The 19,245-nt window shown below is 38.8% G+C and overlaps 1 protein-coding gene across 3 annotated transcripts in view; it reads right to left on the bottom strand.

Moving 5' to 3' along the window:
- Positions 1-19,245, bottom strand: part of ULK2 (unc-51 like autophagy activating kinase 2) — a 439,206-nt gene that overhangs the window by 136,826 nt on the left and 283,135 nt on the right. For all 3 annotated transcript variants that reach the window (XM_053707357.1, XM_053707358.1, XM_053707359.1), the window contains exon 8: positions 8,509-8,610. In XM_053707357.1, the coding sequence (XP_053563332.1) occupies positions 8,509-8,610 (102 nt within the window). The remainder of the gene's footprint in view (positions 1-8,508; positions 8,611-19,245) is intronic.

Genomic DNA, 19,245 nt, shown 5'->3' with positions numbered 1-19,245 from the left:
AGAACAGTGATAGCGAACCTTGGAACTCCAGATGTTTCAGAACTATATTTCCCATGATGCTCAATTGGACTTCAGAGTGCCTAAGCATCATTGGAAATGTAGCTCTAAAACATCTGGAGTGCCAAGGTTCACCATCACTTGGCAATGATATAGGCCAAGATATAGAAATTACTTATATTTTGGTCAATAATTTCTAATTTTGCATTAACTAATCATTCTACACAGGAGTATGCTCAGATATTAATTCAATTCCTATTCAGTGCAGGGCTCCTGTATTTCTCCTTTAGCTTTCTGTACGAGTTGCATTCTTAAATAAATAAATACATAAATAAAAAGTGTGGCTTAATCTCTGATAAATCCTGCACTGGTGCTCTCCTTTGCTTCTCTAAATAAGGGAAAGGTGACTGGAGGAGACACAACCCTTGGTTGGTTGGCTAGCTAGCATTTATTCTTATCTACAGTGAGCCGAATGTGTGACTCAGCTTATGTATTAACTTCTACAAACGTATAGTAGGTGTTAAACCAAAGGAAGGTTCCAGAAGATAAATTATTGAGGGAAAACAAAAAGTTAATTATGAACGTTAGGGGGGTAATTGTGTGAGGCCCCATCTTCTACTAACTGCCATTATTTTTATGCAAATACCCTTTCCCCCTCTTTCCCCCTCTCCTTGGTTTTGTTAGAGCACAAGATTACAAGATTTGATCATTTAGGTGGCACTGTGTTAAACATAGTAGAGAATTCAATAAAAAAAGAAACTATTCAACCCCTGATTTGTTTTTATTGGACAAATATACAAATTGTGGGGTTTTAGTAAAGGCCCTCATTGCATCCAAATACCAGTGATATTTATTCAGAAGATGAGATGCCATAAAAAATGCAAAAATGTATTTTGTGACCCCAAGAAATCAATCCAAAGTTTCTTCAATTTATTGACTTACTTAGTATAAAATAAAGAAAATTATTTGACAATGTTCTCAAAATCATGTCATGACAAATGTTTTGGACAAGTCAAAAACTATTTTGAAGGAATGGATACAGCGAATTGTGTCATAGCAACTGTAAGATGGAAAAAAGACCCAACCAAAATGACATAGTTTTAACAGATGTAGGACCTTAAAGGGACATGAAACCCAACATTTTTCTTATATGATTTAGACAGAGCATACATTTTTAAACAACTGTTCAATTTTCTCCTATTATCAATTTTGCTTAATTTTTTCGGCATCATATGTTGAACGAGCAGCAATGCATTACTGGGAGCTAGTAGAACATTTTGGTAAGCCAATGACAATAGACATATATGTGCAGCTACCAATCGCCAGCTAGCTCCCTGAGCCTACCTAGGTATTATTTTCAGCAAAAGATACCAAGAGAACTAAGCAAATTAGATCATATAAGTAAATTGGAAAGTTTAAAATTGCATGCTCTGTTTTAATTGAGAAAAAAAATTAGGTTTCATATCCCTTTAAGTAAAATGTTTCCTCTTTGTGAAGCAGTATATGAAAGAATTCATTTCATACAGTAGGGAAGAATCTGGTAACTACAGGCCAGTTAGTTTAACTTTAGTAGTAGGAAAATTAATGGAAAGTCTCTTAAAAGAAAGAATTATGACTTACATAAAGACAAATATTTTAGAGGACAAAAATCAACATGGTTTTACTTCAGTTAGGACATGTCAGACTAATTGACTTATTTGATTATGTAACAAAAGTATTAGACCAGGGTGGAGCAGTTGATGTAGTATATCTAGATTTCAGCAAGGCATTTGACACCGTCCAAACACAACAAACTAATTCACAAACTGTATCTCCTTGATCTAGACTCAAAAATTGTGAACTGGGTAGAATGCTGGCTTAAGGACAACAAACAAAATGTATCAGTAAATGGAGTACATTCAGCAGAGAGGGCTGTTACTAGTGGTGTTCCTCAGGGGTCAGTTCTGGGGCCTGTTTTGTTTAACATATTTATCAGCCTGTTTTGTTTAACATATAGATATCAGCAAAGGGCTACAGGGAAAAGTAGGTCTCTTTGCAGATGATTGGTGATATACAACATTTGGAGGATTGGACAAATGACTGGGATCTAAAGTTTAACATAGCAAAGTGTAAAATTATGCATTTAGGGAAGAAAAATCCAAAACGTTAATTATAGACTCAATGACACTTACTGACTGTTACAAATGACGAACGGGACTTAGGGATTATTATTTCAAAATGTATTAAACAATATAGTACTGCAGCGAGCAATGCCAGCAGAATGCTTGGATGTTTTGGTAGAGTTAGAAATCATTAGTTAGGCCTCATCTTGAGTATTGTGTGCAAGATGTACATCTGGGGTTTTGCTGTTTCTCTCGTTCAGAGAGGGATTGCCTGGTATTTCGGGGCTGGACTGTACTGTGAAGTCAGGATCAGACTGATATGCTTCAGGAGAGTTCTCTGTGAAAGGCACATGTTGAGCAAAAAGAGGTTGCTTCTTGGGTGGTAACTAGCCATAGAACAAGCTATTATGCTTTTGTTTGTTTCCAGGTTGAGCGCTTCTCTCTTTTTATTTAAACAAATTATGACATTTTGGGAAGTCTCCCTAAGTGTGATGCAGGAATCCAGACGTGGACCCGTTGCTTATTGTGCCTAGAAGGATATGGCTGCACCTCACTGACGAGGCCCACAATAGGCCGAAACATACGTCTGGGGTTTTGCTGTTTCTCTCGTTCAGAAAGGAATTGCCTGGTATTTTGGGGCTGGACTGTACTGTGAAGTCAGGATCAGACTGATATGCTTCAGGAAAGTTCTTCTCTGTGAAAGGCACATGTTGAGCAAAAAGAGGCTGCTTCTTGGGTGGTAACTAGCCATAGAACAAGCAATCATGCTATTGTTCGTTTCCAGGTTGAGCGCTTCTCTATTTTTATTTATGCAGTTTCTGGAGGCTATCTTTAGAAGCATATAAACAAACTTGAATCTGTGGAAAGGAGGGCTACCAAAATGGTACATGGTCTAAAACTTTTTTGAGTAAAAGTAATTTGAGGAAGCACTTCTTTACAGAAAGGGTGATTGATTCATGGAATAAACTTCCACAAGAGGTAGTAATAACAAACACTGTGGGGGACTTTAAGAATGTCTGGGACAAGCATAAGGCTATCCTATGAACTAGACAAGTTTATACTTTTACCAAATATCTGGCAGATTTGCTGGGTCTATGGCTCTTATCTGCCGTCAATATCTATGTTTCTATTTTCACACTCCCTTATGACAAAGCATGTAAAAAAACCTGTTCTATCCAAATACATGACTTTCTGATAGGACCACATCTCAACCAATCCTCATTCCATCTTCCTCCCCTTATTTCAGATCTACTATTGGACCCGGAAAGGCATCCTTTACAACTTGGAAACTCAGGGATTTGTATGAATGATAGCATGTACGATTTCAGGGGATACTGGCCACTCAATATACTTTGTCAAGGAGGTTTGATTCTTATGTGATTATGCTAGAATCATGGGCCAAAGGAAGTCATAATGTGTCATTTCCACACAGTTCACACAGACATCATGACTAGCAAAACAAATAAACAACTATCTTTCTTTTTAGATTGGGACTGTGTTAATATTTGCAGATTCCCCAGTAGGACGTCATGTTCACATCTGTGGGTTAATGAAAGATATATATCTTTCAAACCATTCCACTTACTATTCTTTCAAACACTCTCTTATACTTTAAACAACTCAAATATTACTCAAACAACTTCTATTGTTTAGTTGGGTTTCTCACATCCAAACCATAAACTAAAATTCAAAATTGATTGCACCATATGATCTAATAGTTCAGCTGTGTTGTAGAACCAAATCTCTATACTCTACTTTCTTCAATATTTTACCCAAACTTTCAGCAATAGCATCAGTGATTTGTTAAATGTTGCCCTAAAGAGTATGAATCTAGAACCCATCTCAGAAAATAATCCTTTAATCATAATGATTTTCTGTGTTCCTCCTTATGCTCCATTTATTTCACAACCACTACTAGATGAGTAAAATATATTTTACCTAAACCTCTCTAAAGTTAGACATTGCAAATATATGTCCCAAGCCAAGGACAATGATTGTGTAAATATGTTCTTATAACTTTCCCCACCTATAGTTCCCTCCCATGTTTGAACTTTTAAAACATATATGCACCTAGATTACGAGTTGTGCGTTAGGCTAAAAAAAAGCAGCGTTAAGAGGTCCTAACGCTGCTTTTTCTCGCCTGCAGGTATTAAGAGTCTTGAAGGTTTAGGGGCACGGCACACTTCTTTGACCTTACCCCAAAACGACTTACGTAAAGTCTTTTTTCTATGGGACTTCCATAGCACCGGTATTACGAGTCTGTCCTGGGAGGCCTAAAAGTGAGCGGTACACCCTACCCTGTCAAGAGTCCTAACGCATTTAAAAGTCAGTAGTTATGAGTTTTATGGTACAACGCCGTAACATAAAACTCATAACTAAAGTGCTAAAAAGTACACTAACACCCATAAACTACCTATTAACCCCTAAATCGAGGCCCTCCCGCATCGCAAACACTATAATAAAAATTTTAACCCCTAATCTGCCGCTCCGGACACCGCCGCCACCTACATTATATGTATTAACCCCTAATCTGCTGCCCCCAACATCACCGCCACCTACATTATATTTATTAACCTCTAATCTGCCGCCCCCAATGTCGCCGCAACCTACCTACATTTATTAACCCCTAATCTGCCGCCCCCAACGTCGCCGCCACTATATTAAAGTTATTAACCGTTAAACCTAAGTCTAACCCTAACCCTAACACCCCCTAACTTAAATATAATTACAATAAATCTAAATAAAATTACTATCATTAACTAAATTATTCCTATTTAAAACTAAATACTTACCTATAAAATAAACCCTAAGCTAGCTACAATATAACTAATAGTTACATTGTAGCTAGCTTAGGGTTTATTTTTATTTTACAGGCAAGTTTGTATTTATTTTAACTAGGTAGAATAGTTATTAAATATTATTCTATTGGCTGTTCCAATCAGCCAATAGACTGCAAGCTCAATCCTATTGGCTGATTGGATCAGCCAATAGGATTGAACTTCAATCCTATTGGCTGATTGCATCAGCCAATAGGATTTTTTTCTACCTTAATTCCGATTGGCTGATAGAATTCTATCAGCCAATCGGAATCTAAGGGACTCCATCTTGGATGACGTCACTTAAAGGTACATTCATTCAGTAAGAAGACTCCAGATGAAGAGGATGCTCTGCGTCGGATGTCTTGAAGATGGAGCCGCTCCGCGTCCGATGGATGAAGATAGAAGATGCCGTCTGGATGAAGACTTCTGCCCGTCTGGAGGACCACTTCACCCGGCTTGGATGAAGACTTCTCCCGGCTTCGTTGAGGACTTCGGCCCAGCTTGGATGAAGACTTCTCCCGGTAAGTCGATCTTCAAGGGGTTAGTGTTAGATTTTTTTTAAAGGTGTATTGGGTGGGTTTTATTTTTAGTTTAGAGACTTTGGGCTGCAATAGAGCTAACTGCCCTTTTAAGGGCAATGCCAATCCAAATGCCCTTTAAGGGCAATGGGGAGCTTAGGTTTTTTTAGATAGTATTTTATTTGGGGGGTTGGTTGTTTGGGTGGTGGGTTTTACTGTTGGGGGGGTTGTTTGTATTTTTTTTTACAGGTAAAAGAGCTGATTACTTTGGGGCAATGCCCCGCAAAAGGCCCTTTTAAGGGCTATTGGTAGTTTAGGCTAGGGTTTTTTATTTTGGGGGGGCTTTTTTATTTTAATAGGGCTATTAGATTAGGTGTAATTAGTTTAAATATCTGTACTTTGTTTATTATTTTCTGTAATTTAGTGTTTGTTTACTGTACTTTAGCTAATATAATTTAATTTAGGTAATTGTATTTAATTTAGTTAATTTATTTAATTATAGTGTACTGTTAGGTGTTATTGTAACTTAGGTTAGGTTTTATTTTACAGGTACTTTTGTATTTATTTTAGCTAGGTAGTTATTAAATAGTTAATAACTATTTAATAACTATTCTACCTAGTTAAAATAAATACAAACTATTAGTTATATTGTAGCTAGTTTAGGGTTTATTTTATAGGTAAGTATTTAGTTTTAAATAGGAATTACTTAGTTAATGATAGTAATTAGGGATGCACCGAAATTTCGGCCGCAGAAAGTTTCGACCGAAAATTGAATTTTTGGTTATTTCGGTTTTCGTTTTTTTTGCCTTTTACTTTCGGTAAAATTATTGTGTAGCATATTTCAAATTTGATGCTAGCCTAGAACTGGTGTTTGAGTTAATTACTTGACTTACTGTTTTGCATATAATAATAAAACGGTTAAATCTGATTCTGTTACACAGAACTAAATAAAGAATAATACTAGCGATGCACCAAAATTTGGCCCGCCGAAAATGTGCAACTCCAATTTCGGCCCAAAGAGGAGCAAAATGGCTAAAAATGTACAGCCCTCCCCTGTTCTACTGAGTTGCAGGTCTATCCTTAGCATAAGGTGAGCAGCACAGCACTGCATGGTACACAGAGCACACACATAAGTACCATGAAATGATGATATTTGAAACCAGCAGTGCCCTATTTTTTTTTTTTAGAAGGAAACCAAAGTTCTGAATACAGTATTCAAAGGAGGATAAGTAACATGTTTATAAACACTTGATATTATCAGACACAGCCCTAAACACACACAGTGAATATGTATAAGCCTTATATACAGTGCTTATACATCAGCCTCTTGTGCGTAGACATTCTATTTGCCCGAGGCAAATATGCGTGCACACTATACATAAGCCCCAAGCTCGCACACAGTTGGTACAAATTAGCACCCACCAGACAGTGTATACAAAAAAGCACAGTAACTTTCTATAACCACCTTGCACGTAAGGTCGTAGCTAAGTCCGGTGGTCCTGGTGATAGGCAGACTCCATTTGGGGCTCCGGACATATAATCTGACGGGTCAATGTGAGACCCAAACCAGGAACTAAGCGGAGATACAATGAGAGACGATCAGGTGCAGCCACACCCATCGCACAGATAACTACACCAAAAAACAAAACACATATCCACCTCGTATTGTTGTCTGGCTATAACCACGCTCTCCCTTGTAGAGCTTCACCAGTTTCACTGCAGATCACGCCCTACGGTACAAGTGATCACGCCCATTTGTTGGAGCTTTCCCGCCTACAAACTCTCTCAGCTACACACATACACTGTGCTGTGTAGTTAAAAAAGAAAAAAAAAACAATTTCGGTTTTGTTTCAGTTTTCGGCCAGGGGCATCCTCAATTTTCGGTATCGGTTTCGGTCCAGAATTTTCATTTCGGTGCATCCCTAATAGTAATATTTATTAAGATTTATTGTAATTATATTTAAGTTAGGGGGTGTTAGGGTTAGACTTAGGTTTAGGGGTTAATAACTTTAATATAGTGGCGGCGACGTTGCAGACGGCAGATTAGGGGTTAATAAATGTAGGTAGGTTGCGACAACATTGGGGGTGGCAGAATAGGGGTTAATAAATAGTATGTAGGTGTCGGCGATGTTGGGGGCAGCAGATTAGGGGATAATACATATAATGTAGGTGTTGGCGATGTCTGGAGCGGCAGATTAGGGGTTAATAAGTATAATGTAGGTGTGGGCGGCATATTAGGGGTTAATAAGTGTAAGATTAGGGGTGTTTAGACTCGGGTTCATGTTAGGGTTTTAGGTGTAGATATAAATTTTATTTCCCCATAGGAATCAATGGGGCTGCGTTACTGAGTTTTACACTGCTTTTTGGCAGGTGTTAGCCTTTTTTTCAGCCGGTTCTCCCCGTTGATTCCTATGGGGAAATCGTGCACGAGCACGTACGACCAGCTCACCGCTGACTTAAGCAGCGCTGGTATTGGAGTGCGGTAATGAGCAAAATTTTGCTCAACGCTCACTTCTTGTCTTTTAACTACGGGTTTCTGAAAACTCGTAATACCAGCGCTGCAGGTGAGCGGTGAGGGAAAACTGCTCGTTAGCACCGCACAGCCTCTAACGCAAAACTCGTAATCTAGGCCATAGTTTTTAATTAGAAAAGGTAAGCAATGGATCAGTACTGAGAAATATACTGCATATTTGTTATTATCTTTGCATACAATTATTTCTCAATACTCATATATTCTATTGCAAACAACAATAACATTGCAAGTGGAAACAATTGCCATATAATAAAAGGAGGAGAGAAAGACATTTGTTAAAGATTAATATGATAAGGAGTATAAAATATATTTTCAGTCTTGACTATGTTGAGCCCTTCAGTAAGCAATTATACCATTTTATTTCAAATCTCCAGGCACTGCATGAAAAAAAGAATTCAAATAATCAGTAGACAATGTATATTCACTTGGAGGCAAATATATTACGGTTATCATTCCAGCTTTGTCATGTACCAGAAGAATGTGATAATACAAAGATCAGCTACTTACTGAAATCAATAACAATAAATATGTGACATTACCTGGAAAGGTGGTTTGCCAACAAGACACTGATAAATGACAGTCCCTATGCTCCACAAGTCTGCCTTCGCGTCATAGTGCTGTGACATTATCACCTCAGGAGCCTACAGATAAAGAATAGGACGGAACAGAGTAAATACTCAGGAAAAACAGAAACATATACAGATATGTGTGTGTGTGTGTGTGTCTATAAATATACATATGCACATCAAAAAATTAGATAGACAGACAGATAGATTTAGATATAAACAGCTATAATGCCTTTCATATCACATATAAAGAACGTATAAACAAGTAATTTGGCTTTTTTAATTTTGAAAATGGATGCATGTTGGAGGTAGAAGAAGATTTTTAAGTTATGTAGATCAAGTTGATTAAAGGGCTATAAGATAGTTCATTGTTGTAATACAAAATCACTAAACACTTTAAAGGAATTTATTTGTGCAGGATCAATTGGTCTCTACAGGAAGGCATATATTGCACAATGTCAAATCTTCTAGAGCGACTTGAGCCGGCTTTCTCTAGCATTCACTGAACAGTAGCTGGAACTCAACTTCTTGCCCATGCTCAGAAGGTAATAGAATACAACTTTATTGCATGTCACTATAGGCAGTGGGTACACTGACAATTTAAAAATGATCATTTAGCAAAAAAAATAACTATTTTGCTGTTAACACAATATGTTCTCTTTTATATTTACTTTGATTTAACTTTTTTTTTCCTAAAGGAGCACTGTTTCATTTATTTTTAAGTTGTGGTGCTCTGTACAGTGTGCCACATGTATATATTTTCGCTCCTATTATAAACTCAGTTTTATGTACAGTCTATATTATTCAGGAAAAGCCAGCATTGTTAAAGTTTTAATGCAAATTATAAACACTGGGGCTACAAATTTGTTAAATATGGTTTGAAGTGCATTAAACAGCAGCACAATTTGCCAAATATGGGCCAGATTACAAGTGGAATGCTGACTAAATTTTTCACTCACATGCTAACTGTGCTAAAAAAAAAAACATAATGCATCTGGGTTAGTGATCATATTACAAATTGAAAGTTAAAAGTTAACACGTGAGTGAAAGTCCGATGCACACTACCTTCAGGACTTTGTATATCATGACCACATTAACTTCTCCCAGAGGGGCCGATTTATCAAAGTCTGGCAGACATTGCTGAATGAATGAATCTAGTGAACTGCTTGTGTAATGCCGCCACCTGCAGATTTGCGGGCAATCGGAGGTGTACACTATTGGGAAGATTGATGTCCGCAGCTTCAGAGGCAGCGGACCAGTTAAGGAGCAGCTGTCTTAAGACCGCTGCTTCATAACTGCTGTTTCGGAAACATGGGCATCAGGGGCCATTCAGCCCTTGATAAATCGGCCCCATAGTCTTCAATTGAGCTCACTGTTAAAAAAAAAAAACTAACACTTATCGATTGTGTGATAACCTGACACTGTATTAGACGAACTGCACTAAAGACAAAGGTAGTTATAAATATTTTCCATTCCAATGTTCTTCACATAGAAGAAAATGTTAGTTATTGTTTAATACCGGAACACCGGATCTACAGGAAAGTAGCAGAGCCACCCTGTGACCAAGAAAAGGTGAAGATATCACTGGTTGAACACTGCGGGGAATTTGGAGAATTTCCATCACCAGCATACAGAACCCATACTCTGAGAGGAGAAGGCAAGACACAGAATACAGAATCCATACTCTGAGAGGAGAAGGCAGGACACAGAATACAGAATCCATACTCTGAGAGGAGAAGGCAAGACACAGAATACAGAATCCATACTCTGAGAGGAGAAGGCAAGACACAGAATACAGAATCCATACTCTGAGAGGAGAAGGCAAGACACAGAATACAGAATCCATACTCTGAGAGGAGAAGGCAAGACACAGAATACAGAATCCATACTCTGAGAGGAGAAGGCAAGACACAGACGGCCTGGCATCCACCCACACCACTGAATTCCGGAAGTTTCTCACTTACTAGAGGCGGCAACTTACCTCATACGATTGAGGTTTTTTCTAGTAAGTGTAATACCTACTGGATAAAGTGTGATAAGCATCTTTACACTTGTAATATTTATTCTTCCACATTTAATTTGTGGCTAGACTATTTCTATTATTGTTTTTCTAACTATTTGCAGTAATACATGTATGGAACATATGTGGGCACACACAATTGAGTGTACCTATTATAATTGTCAACTAGCATAATACAACATCCTATCATTAGTTGGAACTCTACACACTGTATACTCAACTTTTGATGATTTTCAACAAAAGATACACCAGTTTGTACACTAACCTATACAGGGAATGTGGGAATAGATCTCTATAGAGGCGCTTTTCTCTAAATCCACTACACTCCATTTTTTCCACTGGAGGGATATCTCAGGACATCCTCCCTTTCTTTGAGATTAACGGCTGCCACTACTGAATCCCCTACCTACCCTGTTACTTATTCCACTTCCTGCGCTAACTAGATTTTGTAGGGCCCAGCCCTTAACAGAACACCCCCCTCTCTGTCCATATATATATATATATATATATAGCAATTGTGTAGATGGAGGGCACTCACAGGACTTAATTCAATAAGTATCCTTTATTTATATTACTAATTACATATATTAGAGAATGTCGACGTTTCGGCCTATCCTGAGGCCTTCTTCAAGACAGTTTCATAATCTTAATTAGTGCGGACCGCACTCTCAAGACGGACTCCCGATGCTGTTTTCAGTAGTGAAATGAGGTTTATTGGATTAACAGAAAATGTGCAATATGCATCCAAACAAAATTAGACAGGTGCATAAATTTGGGCACCCCAACAGAAATATTGCATCATTATTTAGTAGAGCCTCCTTTAGCAGAGATAACAGCCTCTAGACGTTTCCTATAGCCTGTAATGAGTGTCTGGATTCTGGATGAAGGTATTTTGGACCGTTTCTCCTTGCAAAACATCTCCAGTTCAGTTAGGTTTGATAGTTGACGAGCATGGACAGCCGGCCGCTTCAAATCACCCCACAGATTTTTAATGACATGCAGGTCTGGGGACTGGGATGGCCATTCCAGAACATTGAACTTGTTCCTCTGCATAAATGCCAGAGTAGAATTTGAGCAGTGTTTTGGGTCGTTGTCTTGTTGAAATATCCAGCTACGGCATAATTTTAACTTTGTGACTGATTCCTCAACATTATTCTCAAGTATCTGCTGATATTGAGTGGAATCTATGCGACCCTCAACCTTAACAAGATTCCCAGTACCGGCACTGGCCACACAGCATGATGGAACATCCACTAAATTTTACTGTGGGTAGCAAGTGTTTGTCTTGGAACGCTGTGTTCTTTTGCCACCATGCATAACGCCCCTTGTTATGACCAAACAAATCAATCTTTGTTTCATCAGTCCACAGCAACTTCTTCCAAAATAAAGCTGGCTTGTCCAAATGTGCGTTTGCATACCTCAAGCAACTCTGTTTGTGGCGTGTGTGCAGAAAAGGCCTCTTCCGCATCACTCTCCCATGCAGCTTCTCCTTCTGCAAAGTGCGCCGATTTGTTGAACGATGCACGGTAACACCATCTGCAGCAAGATGATGTTGTAGGTCTTTGGAGGTGGTCTGTGGGCTGTTTTTGACCATTCTCACCATCCTTTGCCTCTCTAATATTTTACCTGGCCTGCCACTTCTGGCCTTAACAAGGACTGTGCTTGTGGTCTTCCATTTCCTCACTATGTTCCTCACAGTGGACACTGACAGCTTAAATCTCTGCAATAGCTTTTTGTAGCCTTCCCCTAAACCATAATGTTGAACAATTTTTGTTTTCAGGTCATTTGAGAGTTGTTTTGAGGCCCCCATATTGCCACTCTTCAGAGGAGAGTCAAAGAGAAAAACAACTTACAATTGGCCACATTAAATACCCTTTCGCATGATTGGATGCACCTGTCTATGAAGTTCAAGGCTTAATGGACTGACCAAACCAATTGTGTGTTCCAATTAATTAGTGCTAGGTAGTTACAGGTATTCAAATCAACAAAATGACAAGGGTGCCCAAATTTATGCACCTGTCTAATTTCGTTTGGATGCATATTGCACATTTTCTGTTAATCCAATAAACCTCATTTCACTACTGAAATATTACTGTGTCCTTCAGTTATTTGATAGATCAAAATGAAATTGCTGATCCAAACACCTGATTATTTATAAATGAAAATCATGGAAATTGTCAGGGGTGCCTAAACTTTGCATACAACTGTACATATATACTCACACATATTTATATCCCTTTTAACCATTATAATTTACAAAGGTATTAAAATTTGTTCTCTCTCTCTCTCTCGTTTCACTGTTTGTCTGTCGTTCACAATAAAGTTACTTTTTTCTTGCTTAAAGACCTGTGGAGTGCGCTTTGTATCCGGAGCTATATATATACAGTGGGACCTCGGTTTACGAATTTAATGCGTTCTCCGGGACGCTTCGTATTGCGAAAAATTCGTAAACCGAAACACGGTTTCCCATAGGAATGCATTGAAAACCAATTAATGCGTTCCGGAGGTGAGAAAAAAGGCTCCTAAACCTGCTGCAAAAGGCTCCAAAAGGCTCCACAACTTGCTGCAAATGGCTCCAAAAGGCTCAGCAACTTGCTGCAAATGGCTCCAAAACCGGGACACTTGTTTCGTATTGCGAAAAAAAATTGTAAAACGAAACACGGTTTCCCATAGGAATGCATTGAAAACCAAATAATTTGTTCGTATTGCGAAAAAAATTCTTAAACCGAGGCATTTTTTTCCCAGAATTTTCATTCGTAAACTGAAATTTCGTTTACTGAGTCGTTTGTTAACCGAGGTCCCACTGTATATATATATATATATATATATATATATATATATATATATATATATATATATATATATATATTCTGGTTGTGGGATCCAAGCACTCACTGTAAGTAGAATTGCCTGGATGCACTCTATGGTAGATAGGTAGAAACTTTTGTGTAGAGAAGAGGCACACCCAGGGCTTAGTTAACTGAATTAATGAATTATTGATAAAATTTGTTAACTAAACTCTTAGGCCTAGATTTGGAGTTCGGCGGTAGCCGTCAAAACCAGCGTTAGAGGCTCCTAACGCTGGTTTTGGCCGCCCGCTGGTATTTGGAGTCAGTGATTAAAGGGTCTAACGCTCACTTTTCAGCCGCGACTTTTCCATACCGCAGATCCCCCTACGCCATTTGCGTAGCCTATCTTTTCAATGGGATCTTTCTAACGCTGGTATTTAGAGTCGTTTCTGAAGTGAGCGTTAGAGCTCTAACGACAAAATTCCAGCCGCCTGAAAATAGCAGGAGTTAAGAGCTTTCTGGCTAACGCCGGTTTATAAAGCTCTTAACTACTGTACCCTAAAGTACACTAACACCCATAAACTACCTATGTACCCCTAAACCGAGGTCCCCCCACATCGCCGCCACTCTATTTAAATTTTTAACCCCTAATCTGCCGACCGCCACCTACGTTATACTTATGTACCCCTAATCTGCTGCCCCTAACCCCGCCGACCCCTATATTACATTTCTTAACCCCTAACTTGCCCCCCACAACGTCGCCGCAAGCTACTTAAAATAATTAACCCCTAATCTTCCGACCGCAAATCGCCGCCACCTACGTTATCCCTATGTACCCCTAATCTGCTACCCCTAACATCGCCGACCCCTATATTATATTTATTAACCCCTAATCTGCCCCCCTCAACGTCGCCGACACCTGCCTACACTTATTAACCCCTAATCTGCCGAGCGGACCTGAGCGCTACTATAATAAAGTTATTAACCCCTAACCCGCCTCACTAACCCTATCATAAATAGTATTAACCCCTAATCTGCCCTCCCTAACATCGCCGACACCTAACTTCAATTATTAACCCCTAATCTGCCGACCGGAGCTCACCGCTATTCTAATAAATGTATTAACCCCTAAAGCTAAGTCTAACCCTAACACTAACACCCCCCTAAGTTAAAACAGAATTTATGTTTACCTGATAAATTTCTTTCTCCAACGGTGTGTCCGGTCCACGGCGTCATCCTTACTTGTGGGATATTCTCTTCCCCAACAGGAAATGGCAAAGAGCCCAGCAAAGCTGGTCACATGATCCCTCCTAGGCTCCGCCTACCCCAGTCATTCGACCGACGTTAAGGAGGAATATTTGCATAGGAGAAACCATATGGAACCGTGGTGACTGTAGTTAAAGAAAATAAAATATCAGACCTGATTAAAAAAACCAGGGCGGGCCGTGGACCGGACACACCGTTGGAGAAAGAAATTTATCAGGTAAACATAAATTCTGTTTTCTCCAACATAGGTGTGTCCGGTCCACGGCGTCATCCTTACTTGTGGGAACCAATACCAAAGCTTTAGGACACGGATGAAGGGAGGGAGCAAATCAGGTCACCTAAATGGAAGGCACCACGGCTTGCAAAACCTTTCTCCCAAAAATAGCCTCAGAAGAAGCAAAAGTATCAAACTTGTAAAATTTGGTAAAAGTGTGCAGTGAAGACCAAGTCGCTGCCCTACATATCTGATCAACAGAAGCCTCGTTCTTGAAGGCCCATGTGGAAGCTAACGAAATAAATTAACTCTTATTAAATAAATTATTCCTATTTAAAGCTAAATACTTACCTGTAAAATAAATCCTAATATAGCTACAATATAAATTATAATTATATTATAGCTATTTTAGGATTAATATTTATTTTACAGGCAACTTTGTAATTATTTTAACCAGGTACAATAGCTATTAAATAGTTAAGAACTATTTAATAGTTACCTAGTTAAAATAATAACAAATTTACCTGTAAAATAAATCCTAACCTAAGTTATAATTAAAACTAACACTACCCTATCAATAAAATAATTAAATAAACTACCTACAATTACCTACAATTAACCTAACACTACACTATCAATAAATTAATTAAACACAATTCCTACAAATAAATACAATTAAATAAACTATCTAAAGTACAAAAAATAAAAAAGAACTAAGTTACAGAAAATAAAAAAATATTTACAAACATAAGAAAAATATTACAACAATTTTAAACTAATTACACCTACTCTAAGCCCCCTAATAAAATAACAAAGCCCCCCAAAATAAAAAATTCCCTACCCTATTCTAAATTAAAAAAGTTACAAGCTCTTTTACCTTACCAGCCCTGAACAGGGCCCTTTGCGGGGCATGCCCCAAGAATTTCAGCTCTTTTTGCCTGTAAAAAAAAACATACAATACCCCCCCCCAACATTACAACCCACCACCCACATACCCCTAATCTAACCCAAACCCCCTTAAAGAAACCTAACACTAAGCCCCTGAAGATCTTCCTACCTTGTCTTCACCATACCAGGTTCACCGATCCGTCCTGGCTCCAACATCTTCATCCAACCCAAGCGGGGGTTGGCGATCCATAATCCGGTCCAGAAGAGGCTCCAAAGTCTTCCTCCTATCCGGCAAGAAGAGGACATCCGGACCGGCAAACATCTTCTCCAAGCGGCATCTTCGATCTTCTTCCATCCGGAGCGAAGCGGCAGGATCCTGAAGACATCCAGCGCGGAACATCCATCCGGACCGACGACTGAACGACGAATGACTGTTCCTTTAAGGGACGTCATCCAAGATGGCGTCCCTCGAATTCCGATTGGCTGATAGGATTCTATCAGCCAATCGGAATTAAGGTAGGAATTTTCTGATTGGCTGATGGAATCAGCCAATCAGAATCAAGTTCAATCCGATTGGCTGATCCAATCAGCCAATCAGATTGAGCTCGCATTCTATTGGCTGTTCCGATCAGCCAATAGAATGCGAGCTCAATCTGATTGGCTGATTGGATCGGCCAATCGGATTGAACTAGATTCTGATTGGCTGATTCCATCAGCCAATCAGAAAATTCCTACCTTAATTCCGATTGGCTGATAGAATCCTATCAGCCAATCGGAATTCGAGGGACGCCATCTTGGATGACGTCCCTTAAAGGAACAGTCATTCGTCGTTCAGTCGTCGGTCCGGATGGATGTTCCGCGCTGGATGTCTTCAGGATCCTGCCGCTTCGCTCCGGATGGAAGAAGATCGAAGATGCCGCTTGGAGAAGATGTTTGCCGGTCCGGATGTCCTCTTCTTGCCGGATAGGAGGAAGACTTTGGAGCCTCTTCTGGACCGGATTATGGATCGCCAACCCCCGCTTGGGTTGGATGAAGATGTTGGAGCCAGGACGGATCGGTGAACCTGGTATGGTGAAGACAAGGTAGGAAGATCTTCAGGGGCTTAGTGTTAGGTTTCTTTAAGGGGGTTTGGGTTAGATTAGGGGTATGTGGGTGGTGGGTTGTAATGTTGGGGGGGGGGTATTGTATGTTTTTTTTTACAGGCAAAAGAGCTGAAATTCTTGGGGCATGCCCCGCAAAGGGCCCTGTTCAGGGCTGGTAAGGTAAAAGAGCTTGTAACTTTTTTAATTTAGAATAGGGTAGGGAATTTTTTATTTTGGGGGGCTTTGTTATTTTATTAGGGGGCTTAGAGTAGGTGTAATTAGTTTAAAATTGTTGTAATATTTTTCTTATGTTTGTAAATATTTTTTTATTTTCTGTAACTTAGTTCTTTTTTATTTTTTGTACTTTAGATAGTTTATTTAATTGTATTTATTTGTAGGAATTGTGTTTAATTAATTTATTGATAGTGTAGTGTTAGGTTAATTGTAGGTAATTGTAGGTAGTTTATTTAATTATTTTATTGATAGGGTAGTGTTAGGTTTAATTATAACTTAGGTTAGGATTTATTTTACAGGTAAATTTGTTATTATTTTAACTAGGTAACTATTAAATAGTTCTTAACTATTTAATAGCTATTGTACCTGGTTAAAATAATTACAAAGTTGCCTGTAAAATAAATATTAATCCTAAAATAGCTATAATATAATTATAATTTATATTGTAGCTATATTAGGATTTATTTTACAGGTAAGTATTTAGCTTTAAATAGGAATAATTTATTTAATAAGAGTTAATTTATTTCGTTAGATTTAAATTATATTTAACTTAGGGGGGTGTTAGTGTTAGGGTTAGACTTAGCTTTAGGGGTTAATACATTTATTAGAATAGCGGTGAGCTCCGGTCGGCAGATTAGGGGTTAATAATTGAAGTTAGGTGTCGGCGATGTTAGGGAGGGCAGATTAGGGGTTAATACTATTTATGATAGGGTTAGTGAGGCGGATTAGGGGTTAATACATTTATTATAGTAGCGCTCAGGTCCGCTCGGCAGATTAGGGGTTAATAAGTGTAGGCAGGTGTCGGCGACGTTGTGGGGGGCAGGTTAGGGGTTAATAAATATAATATAGGGGTCGGCGGTGTTAGGGGTAGCAGATTAGGGGTACATAGGGATAACGTAGGTGGCGGCGGTTTACGGAGCGGCAGATTAGGGGTTTAAAAAAATATGCAGGGGTCAGCGATAGCGGGGGCGGCAGATTAGGGGTTAATAAGTGTAAGGTTAGGGGTGTTTAGACTCGGGGTACATGTTATGGTGTTAGGTGCAGACGTAGGAAGTGTTTCCCCATAGGAAACAATGGGGCTGCGTTAGGAGCTGAACGCTGCTTTTTTGCAGGTGTTAGGTTTTTTTTCAGCTCAAACAGCCCCATTGTTTCCTATGGGGGAATCGTGCACGAGCACGTTTTTGAGGCCGGCCGCGTCCGTAAGCAACTCTGGTATCGAGAGTTGCATTTGCGGTAAAAATGCTCTACGCTCCTTTTTTGGAGCCTAACGCAGCATTTGATTAAACTCTCGATACCAGAGTTAAATTTATGGTGCGGCCAGAAAAAAGCCCGCGGAGCGTTAGCAGCCCTTTTACCGCCGAACTCCAAATCTAGGCCTTAGTGTGCCTCTTCTCTACACGAAAGTTTCTATCTATCTATATATATATATATATATATATATATATGTATAATAGTTTATTTTAATTTGTTTGTGATGTGTTTTGTGCAACTTTTTTTAACCGTACTCTATGTCTTCAGGCACACTAATCCATTGATCGCAACCGTTTAATTCAATATGCGTGCTAGTAGCATGGATGCAATATTGCTTATCGTGACTCACGCTAACATTAGTGCGCCACTTGTAATCTAGCCCTATATTTCCAAATAAGCCCATAGTACAAAGAAGCCTGAGGTCCATAGGTTTAAACAACCAAATAGAACCCTACATTGTTAAGTAAATATGTCAGATATTTATACTTTTATATACTGATCTTTAGCGTGCAGGATATTTATACTTTTATTTATTGAGTTTTAGTGTGTGGGATATTTATACTTTTCTTTATTGAGCTTTGATTTGACCATCCTCAACTTTCGCATTATTGAAAATGGAAATACAGCATTACCAATAACATTCTACTGCTCTAAAATAATATTCTGAATTAATTAAAAAAATACTGAACAGCGGTTAGTGGCAGATTGCGGAGTGAATTATGGTGTCAACTTGTAGCTGGTGGGGTGCCGGAGGAAAGGGCCATTCAGTCCTGGAAGTATAAAATCTTGCTTCTGTCACGTGTGCAGCAGATTAATCAAAACACTTAAAACTATATATGTTTCTTTCTTCCCTCTTTAGCAAAGGGGGAATCATCTGTTGTTAAAGGGACATGAAATCCAAAAATTTCCTTTAATTATTCAGATAGAGCATACAAAACAACTTTCCAGTTTACTTCTATTATCAAT

Source organism: Bombina bombina, chromosome 3 (genome assembly GCF_027579735.1).
Source record: "Bombina bombina isolate aBomBom1 chromosome 3, aBomBom1.pri, whole genome shotgun sequence".
NCBI lineage: Eukaryota > Metazoa > Chordata > Amphibia > Anura > Bombinatoridae > Bombina > Bombina bombina.
The sequence above is the reverse complement of the archived record's forward strand: the minus strand, read 5'-3'. Positions and strand labels throughout refer to the sequence as shown.